This window comes from Silurus aristotelis (assembly GCF_946808225.1).
Source record: "Silurus aristotelis genome assembly, chromosome: 5".
NCBI lineage: Eukaryota > Metazoa > Chordata > Actinopteri > Siluriformes > Siluridae > Silurus > Silurus aristotelis.
The window spans coordinates 21716944-21732535 of NC_139578.1; the positions used below are offsets into that span (position 1 = coordinate 21716944).

A 15592-nucleotide genomic window follows, 5' to 3' on the forward strand; every position below is an offset into this window, starting at 1 on the left:
GCCTGTCCTACATGGTGCTGTTTCCGAACCAGGTCTTTAGCACCTGAGAGTTTAAAGTATAAAGTCCCTTAAGTGTCTCAGATGGTACTCAAATGGCCATCTTTACCAGGGTGTTGGTGCGACAGGACCAAGACAGGTCCTGTGTGATGTGAACACCTAGGTACCGGAAACTGTCCATTCTCTCCACTATCAACTCCTTAGTCCTGCTGACAATTAGGAGAAGGTTGTTCTTCTGGCACCATCTCTCCTGGTTTTTAACCTCCTGTAGGTAGGCCGTTTCGCCGTTGTTGGAAATCAGGCCCACCACAACAGTGTCATCAGCAAACTTGATGGTGGTGGAGTTGAAAGTGGCCACACAGTCGTATGTGTACAGTGAGTACAGCAGGGGGCTTAGAACACAACCCTGGGAAGCTCCAGTGCTGAGGGTGAGGGTGGATGAGGTGTGTTTTCCAACCCGTACGGCTTGTGGTCTGTCTGTCAGGAAGTTAGAGATCCATTGGCACAGCGGCAGACTGTCCCAGGACCTCCAACTTAGAGGTGAGTGTGGAGGGAATTATGGTGTTAAATGCTGAAATGTAGTCCACAAACAGCATCTTTGTATAATTTGTATAATTCAAACAAAAAAAAGTAATCCAGTCTCTCCAATTAGATTACAAATTTTTTAAGTTAGGAGAAAAAATATAGACTCTAAAGTTAAAACAAAATTGTAGTCTCTCCAATATTTTTCTATCCCTGTTTTTTTTTTTTTTTATGTATTTATTTATCTATTTTTTCGTGGATTTTTTTGGATACTTCAGACAATATCGTCTATATTAGACAGACTGTAAAAAACTTCTTCTAATCTTTTATCTTACGTCTAAGATGAGGAAAACTTTGTTGTGACAAATTAATCCCACCTAAGGAAATTGTTATCATTAATTGAACAATTAATGCATAACCAAGACACGAACACACATGCAGCCCCTTTGACTGGCAAGGAAGTATCCTAAAACTTACCTTGATGCGTCATTTCCCTTCGGATATTACTGGAAAGTATCTCACTTCTGACAACAACATTGTTAGATTTTTATCATGCCTAAACAAAACTTAATTCTTGGAGAGGTTTCCCATGAGATCTACGATGCCCGTGGTGCCTTTTCTGATCAGGGAAGAATCACACAGCACATAGGATAGAACAAATGTTCTTCTTCAGTTTAATGCAGATAACAGACTAGTATATATACACACTGGAAAAAACCTGAGCTAAAACGGTTGCTGATTGGTAAAGAAGACATAGTATCCAGAGATGTGTGAGCCCAGACAAAGACATTCCATGTACCTTACATACTCCCATCATAATGATCCTATAGACACTGAACAGACAACATGGGAATGAGTTTAGAGAACCAGTGTGAGGTCCATCTTAACAATAACAGCAGTTTAAAGTATTAATTTTAATTTCAATCTTTTGCTAGGTGAAATATCAGTTAAACCCAACAAAAAAAAGGCAAAGTTTTTATAAGGTTTTTAAAAGTGCAGTTAAACTTTGATACTCCCGACTTTCATACTTGTGACAGTCACTTCGCGACTTGGAACCGGACTAAGAGTAACTCAAGAAAAATCTCATTTGAAAATCCAAAAAGCCACGAGTGACTCGATAGTTTGGAGTAACATTTCAAAACAAATAATAAATTACATAACATTTTTTGTTGATTCGACAGTACAGTACATGTACAAGTCCCCTTGATTAAAGAACCATCAAAAGGAGAAAGTAAAAATCGCATGATTTTTTGTTACTCGCGAGGGGTCATAGAACGTAACCCCTGCAAAGATCGAGGTTGCACTGTTTTTAGTGAGTTGTAAGTCTGATGAAATAATCAAATTAAACAAAGTGTTTTGTTCAACGTGCAAAGTAAAGAAAAACAAGAAATGTAAAATAAACAGATGCACTTTTTTTTACATGACCTTTAAAATCATAAGCATAGCATGCCAATGTGAATTTCTAAAAGCAAAAAGGGCAATTTTCAAAACAATCTGTCTATCCATGGGTTTTTATCTCAGGTGACATCTGCCACCAGGCACAGGGGTAACAGCAGAGCACAGTGAAGCTGTCCTCAAGGATGGAGCCCTGAGCGAGGCAAAGAATCAGTTATGATGCTTCACCTCTTTTCATACAGTGTAATATCACATGTATGTATCTCACATTAATGTTATAGCGCTCTCTCATTTTGCTGCGAAGGCAGCAGGAGACGGTCAAAAAGCAGTCCAGTAGGGGCATCCAGAAAAACCAGCCAAAATCAGAAACAGTCTGGGACTGCATACACGGCAAGCACCAAATGTCATAGCAACCTGAAACATATATCCACACAGTAATTAACATTTCTTTTTTCCTTATGACAACACAATGTGTCTATAAGGCTTCCCCTTCTGCTAAAGACTGCTTTGGTTTTCATACTTTTGTTTCAACAAGTCATATGATTGTGCCACTTAGGTTTTTTTTTTCTCTTTGAGATTAAACACATTGTGTTCATCAAATATTCCAACTTCAAGGCTGCAAGTCTGCGTTCCACTCACGTACTGACATTTTAAGCATTAATAGTTAAAATGCTGTGGTTGCTGGTTTGCATTTTTGTACACAATAAAAAAATTTATCAACCTCAAACTTTAGCCTTGCAATTAGTTCAAAGTTCCTCTTTGACTTCTCATCTGACATGAAAACCACATGTGAGCAGACTTACAGGTTTTCATGTCAGATGAGATGTCAAAGAGGCCTGTGCCCCAGGAATGAGAGCTTTGGGTTGTCTGTGTTCTGGTGATCTGTTGTAGGTCAGCCATGGCTAAAAAGACGTGATGGTAAATAATTGTCAGTTACAACCAGTAATTACTGATTTTGCATCTCTAAACACATTCTCCAGTTACTCCCCACTTTTGAAAAATAATTCATTCATTCATTCATTTTCTCCCGCTTATCCGTAATTCGGGTCGCGGGGGCAGCAGTCGAAGGCGGGGGCCTGCTTAGCACCGTCCCTTATGGTCCCTCCTGCAGGCGGTGAGCCCACGGGAAGGCGGCCCTACGTCACTCCGACGTCACAGACCTTGATATTTCCCTCGTAAGGGACCCCCGGAGCATAGAGGGTTAAGGGCCTTGCTCAAGGGCCCAAGAGTGGCAGCTTGGCGATACCGGGGCTTGAACCCCAGACCTTCCAAACGACAACCCAGCGCCTTAACCGCTGGAGCCACCATTCCCCCGCACTTTTGAAAAATAAATAAGTAAAATGTCCACAAAAGGCTTTGTGTTCCGTGTTCCCACAATAGGCAGAGCAATTCTCTGCAGAACAAAGCAATTACTCTAGCGCAGGTACCAGAAACCCATAGTGCTGAATGCCTTCAAAGGCATAGAGTTAAAGGTGCAGCTATTATGACTTCAATGCAGTGAGAATTTTAGTGAAGCCATTGAAGGGCTAAAGAAAAACATTGGGTACTAAAATATGCTGGTCAATTAAATTCCTGCAATTCTCATAAAATGCATTATTTTTAACTGATAGGAAAGGATGATAAAAAAACTTTCTTTTAGCTTCTCCCATTAGGGGTCGCCACAGCGGATCATCCCTATTCATCATCCGCATGTTCGATTTGGCACATATTTTTACGCTGGATGCCCTTCCTAACGCAACCCTCCCCATTTATCCGGGCTTGGGACCAGCACTAAGAGTGCACTAGCTTGTGCAACTCTAATGGCTGGGGTCCGTTTCCTGAACGGGAATCGAACTCGGGCTGCAGCGGTAGCCACCAGGGAACCTGAATGAATGATAAATAATAATAATAATACTTTTTAATTTTTTTAATTATTAAATATTTATATGCATTGAAACACATTTTAAAGTTGTCAAAATATAACACAAGCAAAAGTGTATTGTGAGTTAAATTATATTGATTATCCTTTTTTTGCCCAGCCCTACTCCACAAAACACAATCTCCATCCAATATGTCTCTCTCTGGCAGTTCAGTGTTCTTTACAAATTAAAAAATCCAAGTCAACAGAAGGTTGAATATTTTGAGTGATGGGCCAGCGACCCGAATCCTTTCATCCAGGAGGCCTTTAAATATACAACTTTACATATCTTCTTTGCAAATCTACACATGCAAAAACAGCCACTGACTTTCAACAACCTTTAACTAATTAAATTTCTTGAAAAGATCATTAAACAGACTGCACAGCATATGAAAAGTGTGCTTTAAAAAAAAAGGTTTTAAATATGAAATATTCACAAAATATTTTCAAATGTCAAATATGACGCCTAGGTTTTGAACCTCTTTTTTAAATTCTGTTGCAAGACCCCTAATGTTGAAATTAGGCTGCACCTGCATATTAAAATATACATTCACACTAAATCTCATTAAGACTTTCTCATTAAGAACATTACCAGCCAGCCAATGTTTAATGTCAGTTAAACAACCGGACAAAAACTGGAGCGCACCGAGTGAATCTGGTTTTAAAAGAACATATAATTGAATGTCATCAGCATAGATGAGAAATGAGATATTATGTTTTCTAATTATATTACCCAGAGGTAGCATATATAGGGAGAACAACACTGGGCCAAGTATTGATCCCTTAGGTACATCATAGAGTTGAGGAATGCTCGAAGACAAGATGTCACCCCATCATACAGATAAACTTCTATTTGACATGTAAGATGTGAACCAATCAAGCACTGAACCCGGATTCCAAACAGGTTTTTTAGTAGGAAGATGAGAATTTTATGATCTATGGTGTCAAAGGCTGCTGTGAGGTCTAAAAGAATCAACACAACTGGGCAGCCACTATTTCTTGCAAGCTTTATATTGTTGTGAATCTTTTATAGGGCAGACTCAGTGCAATGACATATTCTGAAACCAGATACAGATTTATCCAGAATTGAATTTTATTCAAAAAAATTTTGAAATTGATAAAATACAAGTTTCTCTAGTATTTAAAAGAGGAAGTGTATGTGTAAAAGCTGGGGCAGCCATGTTTTTTGGGGGTTTTTTTTGTTATTGTGTTGAGTCTGTCTGTGGCTGTTGCTTCCTCAGACCAGAGGAAACTATACGCTAATGAATGCAATGAGGAAGTTATAGATGAAAAAATTCTTTACAAGAAAAACATGGTCAGCTTTGCTGATTTTAAAAGCATACCTAAACGCACGAACATTTTAGATAGTTCATAACTTTTTAATCAACCATTGAATGTTGGTTGGCTTTTTTTATCTGCAAAAATGGACAAATTTTAATTAAGAAATTTGTTTAGTAAGCAGGAAAATGGCAACCAAATTAAATAAAAAATTCACCTTTTCTCATAGTTTATCTTTACAGAGATTCACCTTGTATAGACGGTTCAGTATAGACCTGGTTTTCAGTCACTGGAATATCTCTTTCTTAATTTCTGAACAAAAGAAATTACAGTGAGTGTGTAATAGCATCAGTTAAACACAGTCCTCAATACATAAGCAGCATTATAACTCTTAAGTAATTTCACTTTCAGATTCTCATGATTTATGGACCAGGAAATCCACAACACTAGCATGGAATGTGCTTATGGGGGCCAAAAGACAGTTTTATCTTTATGCTGATAAAACCAGCTAGTCTTAGATCAACAATCATGTTACTTTTTTTCTCTGTTTATGTGTCAAATTTGTCTGTGGCTGTTGTTGTCTGTGGGTTAAAGTTGTCACGTGAGTTGTCACTACTGATAAGTCATAGTCCAGTTTAGAGTCATAAAGAAGTTGAATGTCAAGTTTGTAGTTTTTTTGTGACTTCTCTCTTTAACATCTAACAGCTTAGTAAAAAATAAGAGAAATGTTTACAGTCACTTTATTATAGTCACTGAACAAAATAAATGGATTTGAATTTAACTAAAATTAACTAAAACCAAACATTTGAAGTTCTATAAAGTAATGTCCTTAAAAACATATTTTACACTGTATTCTAAATATCTTCAAGAATTTCATGATTTCTGTTCCAAACACAGCTGTTTCTGTAAAAAAAATTGATTTATTTTGAACATCCATTCTAACCTCAGTAGGGTTTAGTCATAACATAATACATTATGGTCCACAATCATTATGGTGGTGCCATTACTATGTACTACATAATAATTACTAATTCCCAAATCTATACATCTTAAGCAAGTACTACCAGAAGGGATCCTGTTTGTTTTTAAAAAATTGCAATGGCAATGTGAGTATCTTTTTAACTAGAATTAATAAACAATTATTTAAAGACCCTGACCTTTACCTGTTGCTTGTAAAAGTGGTAAATGATCTACTACTGTCTTCTAATAATAGCGGTGTCTCCTTGCTTGTATCACTTGATATCAGCTCTGATTTTGATTCCACTTATTACAATGTCCTTCTGGAAAATGTTTATTGGAGTTAAATGAACAGCTGTTTCCTGTCTCAGGTTTTATCTGAATAATTATTATCAGTTTGTAAATTTTAATGGTGACTTCTTTGTGTGGTGTTTTGAACAATCGTTTTGATCTGCAGAGGATCCACTTTACAATGTACATGTCTTGAAGAATCTGCTGCTTTGCATGTCCTGCTTTGAATCTTTAGAAGTCTTGCAAAGTCAATGTCTTGGCATCTTGTTTGATGGCATGCAGTGGACCAACTGCATTTGATCTTCATGTTTTGGTTTATTAGTGTTTAGCATCATTGCTTTACAACCCATTGCACACAGAGCTAACAGCAGTCCACCAGGACATAGAGATAGTGAGTAAACTTGACTGACTTTTCACTCAGGTCTTTCTTGAGCACTAAGTCAACTCTGTATACAAAAAAAAAAAAAACAATGAAAAAATTGTTAAAACCATTTAATAACTCCCATTGAAATTTGTATTATAATTATTACTATTATTATCTTATTGTAGTATAATTATATTCTACATGCCTTGCACTAAAATAAGAACTTGTTTCTTAAAGAAGACTGCAAGTACAGGACATCTATCAAGTGATATAAATGTAAAATGCACATCAGGAAATCTTTGCATGCACACTGCTCACCCACACAATTTCCTGTCTATATTCTATTTATAAAACACCACACATGCTGCTTTCTACTTTACAAAAAAGAATTTGCAGATAATAATTATGAACAGAAGAAAAACAGATGGCATTAATAGCATTCATAATTAGAAAATAAAATAAATGCACTGGCTATATGCTTTATTTATCAAATTATAAACATGGTATAAAAGGATCATGCAAAGCAAAAGTGATATAGAAAAGTCATCAATATTGATTGATTTCACAGTTAAGGTAAAGTTGTTCTGATGTATTAAATTCTGAATGAACAGATTTTGAATTTAAACTTTCATACATAATGAGATTGTCTAGCCAGTAATCTGCTGAGTGACAACAGTGGCACCAGAGACAGATCGAGCACGAATCTTAATTTCACGTGACATTTGGCACCAGGCACAGGGGTAGCAGAACCATAGAGTGCAACAGTCCCCACAGCATGAGCCCTGAGAGAAAGATATATATAGAGAGAGAGGGCGAGAGTAAAATTTATTAATAAGTACTTTTTAGCAATTATTCTTGCCTCAAATATTATATTTTGTTTATTTAAAATATATAAATATTTTGTTTCCCCAAATTCAGATATTACAGGTTTGAGTCTAAAACACTTAAATATTCTTGTTCGTACCAGTCCCACTTCCAGCATGGCATGCCCCTGTGCACAAAGCGAGCTCTATGAACTTGAATGGTCCACACTGAAACCTCAGCTTTAAACCCCACTGAACACTATTCACTATTCTCACCCAATATCAGTGCTCCCTCTTACTAATCCGCACCAACACTCCAAAATCTAGTGAAAATCTAGTTATTAATATACAGTATAGCACTATTATAAGCTGCTAAAAGGCAGAAGGTGGCAATAACCTAATGTTTTTTTGGCAGCACCGCTAAAGTTATGGATTCTTTTATCTGCAACTGATCAAATCTAAGTAATAATATATAGAGGCTTTGAATACTTTTTTTTTATACTTTAAATTGTAGCAGACTTCATATAAAACCTCTTTCCACATCCCTATGTAACATCCTTTACATATCCCTGTGTCTCCATTACTAATATGAATGCAAATATTTAATGATTATTAATGCCCTACTTTTTACTAACACCCTTTAGGTGTTCCCTAAAAGTTTCTGTTTTCTTTATGGTGAAACTAACTGTGGTCACAAACAGGTGCATCCCGTATTGCAAAAATATATAAGCAAATACAATGACAAAACCACATGCACAATGACACAAAAGATTGTTTCCAAAATGACAGACTATTACTGACTGCTGTGCCATGTACGTTTTTGTATGTCTTACATGAATGCTGTAGCGCTCTCTCATCTTTCTGCGAAGGCAGCAAGAGACGCCCATGCAGGTGTCGAAAAGGGGCAGGCAGAAACACCAACCAAACTGAGAAGCAGTCTGACATTGCATACACGGGAAACACCAAAGGGCACAACAGCCTGCAATACACATCCACATAGAAATTGAATCTTAAGCTACAATTCTAAAAGCAACATTGTAAGTGGTATTGTTCTTGTACCAGATGTTTTATGTGAATGATATGAGATGTGCACATTAAAGAGAGGTTGTGTAAAAAGGATGCATGCATCACTGATTCTCTCCTCAAAAACTGGGCTTGACTGTTTGAGAGTTTGTCTGTAGGAGATTTGTGCATACTATAGCTAGAAGGTTTAACAGTTGGAATGTATTTACTGTTACACAGTGGCGAAGTAGTAATTTTTACTCAGACTTTTTACTCAGAACACTAAGTGTTGCAACAAATTATGATAACAGGGTTAGGGTTATTATATAAAATCATATCCTGAGATTGTGTTTCTCAGTTTTTCCATATTTGGACACAATATACTTTGTCCTTTTCACTTAATTTTAGTGTTGGTTCTCTTGCAAAAGAAGATTCTGTCAATTCTGTTTTGCTCGGTTAGACTGTACAATGAGAGTTATAAAGGAGAATATTTTGACAAATTTAAAACAAAAAAGAGGAAACAGCCAGAACAGGAATTAACCAGCACAATTAATTCAGCACACTATCAGATTAGGTTATTTATTTTTTTTTTTTTTTTACAAAAATAAAATCATATTCTTTATTTATATCCATGTTTATAAGTAACATTAATAAAATTTGGCAGATGCCCTAATCCAAAGCAACTTACACACACAGTTAAGGTTTAAGAGCCTTGCTTAAGGGCCCAGCAGTGGTAGCTTGGTCATGATGGAATTTAAACTTGTGACCTGATCCAGTGGCCAATGCCTTCACTACTGAGCTACCACATCCAGTTTATGATGTGCATAGAACTATGGCGAGGTAGCTCTTCAAACAATCAAGTTTATTGATAGAGATTAGCTTGATTAAAAAATTACTTACAAGTGCTCATGTCAGAGCAGCAGTCACAGATGCCTGTAGTCCAGGTGCCAGAACTGTACTGTGAATGCGACACTACAGTGGTAACCTGCTGTTGGACTGCCATGACTAAAAAAGAAGCAAAATCATTCAGTTATTACTACAATACGTGTATAAACATTTTTACACGTATTGTAGTAATACGTGTATAAACATTTTTACACGTATTACTACAATACGTGTAAAAATGTTTATATTAGTAATACATTTCGCTAGACCCTAGGAGTTGTTATCATTCTCATATCATGAAAACCATCCATAGTGTGAGAAATGATTGAAACATCAAATACAATACTCAATCTAACATTTATTTAAAATTAAAAGCAGCCAACAAGGTAATGGAAAAGCAATAAGGACACTGATTACATAATATACCATAAATATTTTCATTGGAAACTTTTGCAAAAGTAATAACTTGTTTTTTGATACAGGGTGTTCAGTTCGGTACACATGATGCAATCCTTGTTATGTGCAAAACATAGTTAAAATCTGAGTTTATTAGGACCGTATAAAGTGGCGGAACGCAAGTTTGTTTAGTGTCCGCCTCACACTTTGAGCATTTTTTATTATTATCATTTTTAAACTTGAAAACATACACAACAATGCCAGGGGTATAAAAAAAAAAAAAAAACCTATAGTTTGTGCAGTGTCACTGTGGCTTCTCACTCAGTAACAGAAATACAGTGGGTACAGAAAGTATTCAGACACCCTTACATTTTTCACTCTTTGTTATATTGCAGCCATTTGCTAAAATCATTTAAGTTCATTTCTTTTCCTCATTAATGTACACAAAGCACCCCATATTGACAGAAAAACTCAGAATTGTTGACATTTTTGCAGATTTATTAAAAAAGAAAAACTTAATTTTCACATGGTCCTAAGTATTCAGACCCTTTGCTGTGACACTCATTTATTTAACTCAGGTGCTATCCAGTTCTTCTGATCATCCTTGAGATGGTTCTACACCTTTATTTGAGTCCGGTTGTGTTTAATTATACTGATTGGACTTGATTAGGAAAGCCACACACCTGTCTATATAAGACCTTACAGATCACAATGCATGTCAGAGCAAATGAGAATCATGAGGTCAAAGGAACTGCCTGAAGAGCTCAGAGACAGAATTGTGGCAAGGCACAGATCTGGCCAAGGTTACAAAAAGATTCCTGCTGCACTTAAGGTTCCTAAGAGCACAGTAGCCTCCATAATCCTCAAATGGAAGACGTTTGGGATGACCAGAACCCTTCCTAGAGCTGGCCGTCCGGCCAAACTGAGCTATCAGGGGAGAAGAGCCTTGGTGAGAGAGGTAAAGAAGAACCCAAAGATCACTGTGGCTGAGCTCCAGAGATGCAGTCAGGAGATGGGAGAAAGTTGTAGAAAGTCAACCATCACTGCAGCCCTCCACCAGTCGGGGCTTTATGGCAGAGTGGCCCGACGGAAGCCTCTCCTCAGTGTAAGACACATGAAAGCCTGCATGGAGTTTGCTAAAAAACACCTGAAGGACTCCAAGATGGTGAGAAATAAGATTCTCTGGTCTGATAAGACCAAGATAGAACTTTTTGGCCTTAATTCTAAGCGGTATGTGTGAAGAAAACCAGGCACTGCTCATAACCTGTCCAATACATTCCCAACAGTGAGGCATGGTGATGGCAGCATCATGCTGTGGGGGTGTTTTTCAGCTACAGCAGGGGTGGGCAACCAGTCAGAGACCGAGAGCCACATTTTTGACTGTGTTACCGCAAAGAGCCACATCATACACATGGGCACACATTAACATCACCCATCCCTTCCTCTTACACACACACACACACACACACACACACACACACACACACACACACACACACACACACACACACACACACACACCTCTGCTCAGCCAGATTTATTGTAAATGTCATACACCAACATAATGACAGAAATTGACTCCTACAGTTCTAAGACCACAGGCCAGTCATTTTCAACAATGAACAAGTCTTACACACACAAACTCTGTTTAACCAAGTCCACAAAAAAAATAATAATAATAATTTACAATAGCGTTTTTCTTTTACTATGCATGTTACTTAGTGGGACTTTTGGCTTTTTTTGCCTTAAACAATCCCCTTCAAATCTGCCTCGTATTCCGTTGTTGCCACTCGAAGCAAATCTTTCACATGGGTGTCAGTCGGAACAGATCGATGCTTTGATTTCACGTGTTTCAGGGTAGAAAACACAGACTTTGTTTGTGTTTTTTTTATGTGCGAGTTCACTTTGCTTGAGTTCAATACGGTATTTTCGTCTGATATACCGCAAAGATTCCAAGTGGGGGCAAGCTCATTTAAGTCTTAAAAATACCGAATTGCACTTAAGCAAAGCGAACACGCACATTAAAAATCAAACACACACAAACTTCGAAAGAAACGTAAGAGCCGCATGAAACTAGCCAAAGAGCCGCATGCGGCTCGCGAGCCATGGGTTGGCCACCCCTGAGCTACAGGGACAGGATGACTGGTTGCATTTGAGGGAAAGATGAATGTGGCCAAGTACAGGGATATCCTTCTCCAGAGTGCTCTGGACCTCAGACTGGGCTGAAGGTTTACCTTCCAACAAGACAATGACCTTAAGCACACAGCTAAAATAATGAAGGAGTGGCTTCACAACAACTCCGTGACTGTTCTTGAATGGCCCAGCCAGAGCCCTGACTTGAACCCAATTGAGCATCTCTGGAGAGACCTAAAAATGGCTGTCCACCAACGTTTACCATCCATCCTGACAGAACTGGAGAGGATCTGTAAGGAGGAATGGCAGAGGATCCCCAAATCCGGGTGTGAAAAACTTGTTGCATCTTTCCCAAAAAGACTCATGGCTGTATTAGATCAAAAGCGTGCTTCTACTAAATACTGAGCAAAGGGTCTGAATACTTAGGACCATGTGATATTTCAGTTTTTCTTTTTTAATATATCTGCAACAATGTCAACAATTCTGTGTTTTTCTGTCAATATTGGGTGCTATGTGTACATTAATGAGGAAAATAAATTATCTTAAATGATTTAAGCAAATAGCTGCAATATTACAAAGAGTGAAAAATGTTAGGGGGTCTGAATACTTCCTGTACCCACTGTAAGATTTTATTTGCACATGCATGACAACGCTAAAGAATTAAAAGCTATAGTGATAACTAACATTAACGCTGTGGATAATTTTATTTAATTTAGATTTTTTATTTGTCACAAACATAGTTATATGCACGATACAATTAAACTTAAAATAAAAAAGTTAAAGAAAAAAGAATCTTGAATCCAAATCGCTACCCACTTTTGTTTAGCGGCTAACGCTAGCGATATTAATTCTTTAGCATGTAAAAGGAGAAAATTCTGACAATTCTGCATATCGAGGGAGTAAATGAATGAAGGATGGAAGGAAGGAGGGCATTTGTTAAAGTATGCTGAAATAAGTAGGACAGTTAGGTCAGTGATTTTCAACCAGTGTGCCGCGGCACACTAGTGTGCCGTGAGAGATCGTCAGGTGTGCCGCGGGAAATTATCTAATATCATCTAATTAACCATTGTCGGGTGTCTGTGCTGTAATAAAGTGTGCTGTCGGTGGCAGCAGAGAGCGATAAATGCCTGTAAAGACAATAGAGTTAGTGCTGCACGACACGTGACAGTTTGGGATCTCAGCAAGACGAGCAAGTGACAGTGATGGAGAAGTTTTTTGAGAAGGGAAAATGCAAATGCCGAACAGGGCCTTGGACAAAATTCTGACACAGATGAATGCCCTAGTATGAGTGGTCAAAAGAACAAAGCCAAGACAGTGAGCTAGAGGCAATACAGCGAAAGCTATCTTTTATGTGGATTTACTTTCACCGGGGATGCGACAGCACCGACGCCGCTGTGCTTGGTGTGTGGTGAGAAGCTATCCAATAGCGCCATGGTGCCAAGCAAGCTTAAACGCCATCTCCAAACGAAACACCCTTCCGTTCAAAACAAGCCAATGGACTATTTTGTACGCTTACGTACAAACAATGAGAAACAGGCAACTTTTTTTTAGAAAAACCACAAAGTTAAACGAGAGAGCCCTTAAAGCTAGCTACCTTGTGGCTGAACTCGTAGCTAAATAAAAAATGTCCCACACTGTGGCAGAAACATTAATACTGCCAGCTTGTAAAGCCATTGTAAATGAGATGCTCGGCCATGACGCGACCAAAGAGATAGCTAAAGTGCCTCTCTCAGATAACACAATTGCCAGACGTATTGATGACATGTCTGCGGACATCGAAACTGTTGTTTTGAAAAGATGCGCATCAGTAAGAAATTTGCCTTGCAACTTGATGAGTCGACGGATATTAGTGGACATTGTCAGCTCTTGGCCAACGTGCGTTTTGTGGATGGAGAAACCATTAGAGAAAACTTCCTATTTTGCAAGGCACTGGCAGAAAAATCATCAGGAGAGGAAATATTTCGGGTCACGTCAGAATATCTTGACAAAAGCGGGCTTACGTGGGAAAACTGCACAGGTGTCTGCACTGATGGAGCCGCAGCCATGGTCGGGCGCATCAAAGGCTTCGTAAGTAGGGTCAAAGAAAGAAACCCAGATGTTATTGTTACGCACTGTTTTTTGCACCGTGAGGCCCTCGTTGCAAAGACCTTACCAGCAGATCTAGCTTCTGTGTTGGATGATGTTGTGCGCATAGTGAACTTTGTGAAGACGCGACCTTTGAAATGTCGCTTATTTGCGTCTTTGTGTGAGGAAATGGGAGCGGAACATAAGGTCTTAGTTAGAGTGTTAGTGTTAGAGTGTCATTTTGGTTGGTGGTGTGCCCCAGAATTTTGTAAGTGTAAAAAATGTGCCGCGGCTCAAATAAGGTTGAAAATCACTGAGTTAGGTAGATCATATCTTTGGAAAATTAAATATTTAAATGTAAAACACTCACGTAAACATCTGTATTTTCCCAAATGGGGTCTAACAAATGTGAACTATTTGATTAAAAGTTTTCCACTAACTTTCTATTCCTTCTGTTTCTTAGCTCAAGCTAGTCTGCTTGTTGTTCTTCCTAATTAATGGTTTATTTGATGCAATCCGACAATGAAGGCCTGCTTTATACAGTGCACATTAAAATACGTCTGCCACTTGAACTCTGAGAAGCATTTATGTAAATCTGCAATTTTTGACCTTGTAATTCGAATAAATTATTCTTTGCTACAGGATAATTCCTTGGTCTTTCTTCTCTAGAAAGCCTGTCATAATGTTTGATGGTTTGGAGATTTCACTTGGGGATACATTAAAGTTCTTTCGATTTTTCGGATTGACTAACTGTCAGAATTCTAGTAATGTCTGCAAATTTTGTTTATTAATGTTTTTTTTTTTTATTTATAATTACATATTAATAATAAAAAGCTTCAAATAAAATTCCTAAAGGAATGGTGTCTACAAAAAAAAAGCATGAAGTTAAAACAGACTTGAGTAAATGTTTACTCTTTGCACTGTGTAGTAATACTTTCTAAATCGTGACGTGAAGTTCAAACATTTGTTTGATATGCTTTTACATAAAATTTGTTTAATCTGAACCTACTACATAAAAAAAAAAAACCTTAAAGAGTTCAATGTTCAGGGATGTGAACAGAAAAATTCAATGCAAGTGTGTAAAACCTTTACCTTTTCGTTGATTATAAGCTTTTAGTTCTGCAGAATTTCTAAACAAAACCGTTTTCCTGTTTACTGGGAAGAGAAAAATCTCGATAAGACAAAGTCGAGAGCTCTGATGTGTATGCAGCTAAAAATGAAGTGTCGGATCCTCCCATGTACAGTGGAAGACGTCAAACAACGTGGGACCCAATCGCGTGCATTCTATGCAAATTAACTTGCATCTGGGTAATAGTTTATGTTTTCTTTATTTTTATGACTATAAAAATTGTAGATTCACACTGAAGGCATCACAACTATGAATTAACACGTGGAATTATATACATAACAAAAAAGTGTTAAACAACTGAAAATATGTCATATTGTAGGTTCTTCACACTCTTGGCATTCTCTTGATGCCTACTTTGAAGAACCTACAATATGACATATTTTCAGTTCACTTTTTTTTTTATGTATATAATTCCACGTGTTAATTTATAGTTTTGATGCCTTCAATTTGACTCTACAATTTTCATAGTCATAGTCAAC

The 15592-nt window shown here is 37.6% G+C and overlaps 1 protein-coding gene and 2 long non-coding RNA genes across 3 annotated transcripts in view; 1 reads left to right on the top strand and 2 right to left on the bottom strand.

Annotated features, from left to right (window-relative positions):
• Positions 1 to 755: 755 nt before the first annotated feature.
• LOC310726239 overlaps positions 756 to 15592 on the bottom strand; it is a 33533-nt gene continuing 18696 nt past the window's right edge. Inside the window, exon 2 of the long non-coding RNA XR_014533667.1 lies at positions 756 to 896. This is a non-coding gene — a long non-coding RNA (uncharacterized lncRNA). The remainder of the gene's footprint in view (positions 897 to 15592) is intronic.
• Positions 6380 to 15235, bottom strand: LOC310726215 (cornifelin-like). The gene is made up of 4 exons (XM_083541570.1): positions 15077 to 15235; positions 9407 to 9511; positions 8338 to 8483; positions 6380 to 7483 (listed from the first exon to the last, which is right to left on the bottom strand). The coding sequence occupies exons 2-4, from the start codon at positions 9507 to 9509 to the stop codon at positions 7349 to 7351; spliced, it is 384 nt and encodes a 127-aa protein (XP_083397696.1). The 5' UTR covers positions 9510 to 9511; positions 15077 to 15235; the 3' UTR covers positions 6380 to 7348.
• Positions 12804 to 15154, top strand: LOC310726234. The gene is made up of 2 exons (XR_014533662.1): positions 12804 to 12888; positions 14307 to 15154. It is a non-coding gene; the product is annotated as an uncharacterized lncRNA (long non-coding RNA).

Excerpts from the sequence above, each read along its gene's own strand:
- LOC310726215 (XM_083541570.1), bottom strand. The coding sequence starts at position 9,509 with ATGGCAGTCCAACAGCAGGTTACCACTGTAGTGTCGCATTCACAGTAC. Across the intron at positions 8,484-9,406 it reads CTGCTCTGACATGAGCACTT|GCTGTTGTGCCCTTTGGTGT; the intron begins GTAAGTAATTTT and ends TGTGTATTGCAG. Across the intron at positions 7,484-8,337 it reads GAGAGCGCTACAGCATTCAT|GGCTCATGCTGTGGGGACTG; the intron begins GTAAGACATACA and ends TCTTTCTCTCAG.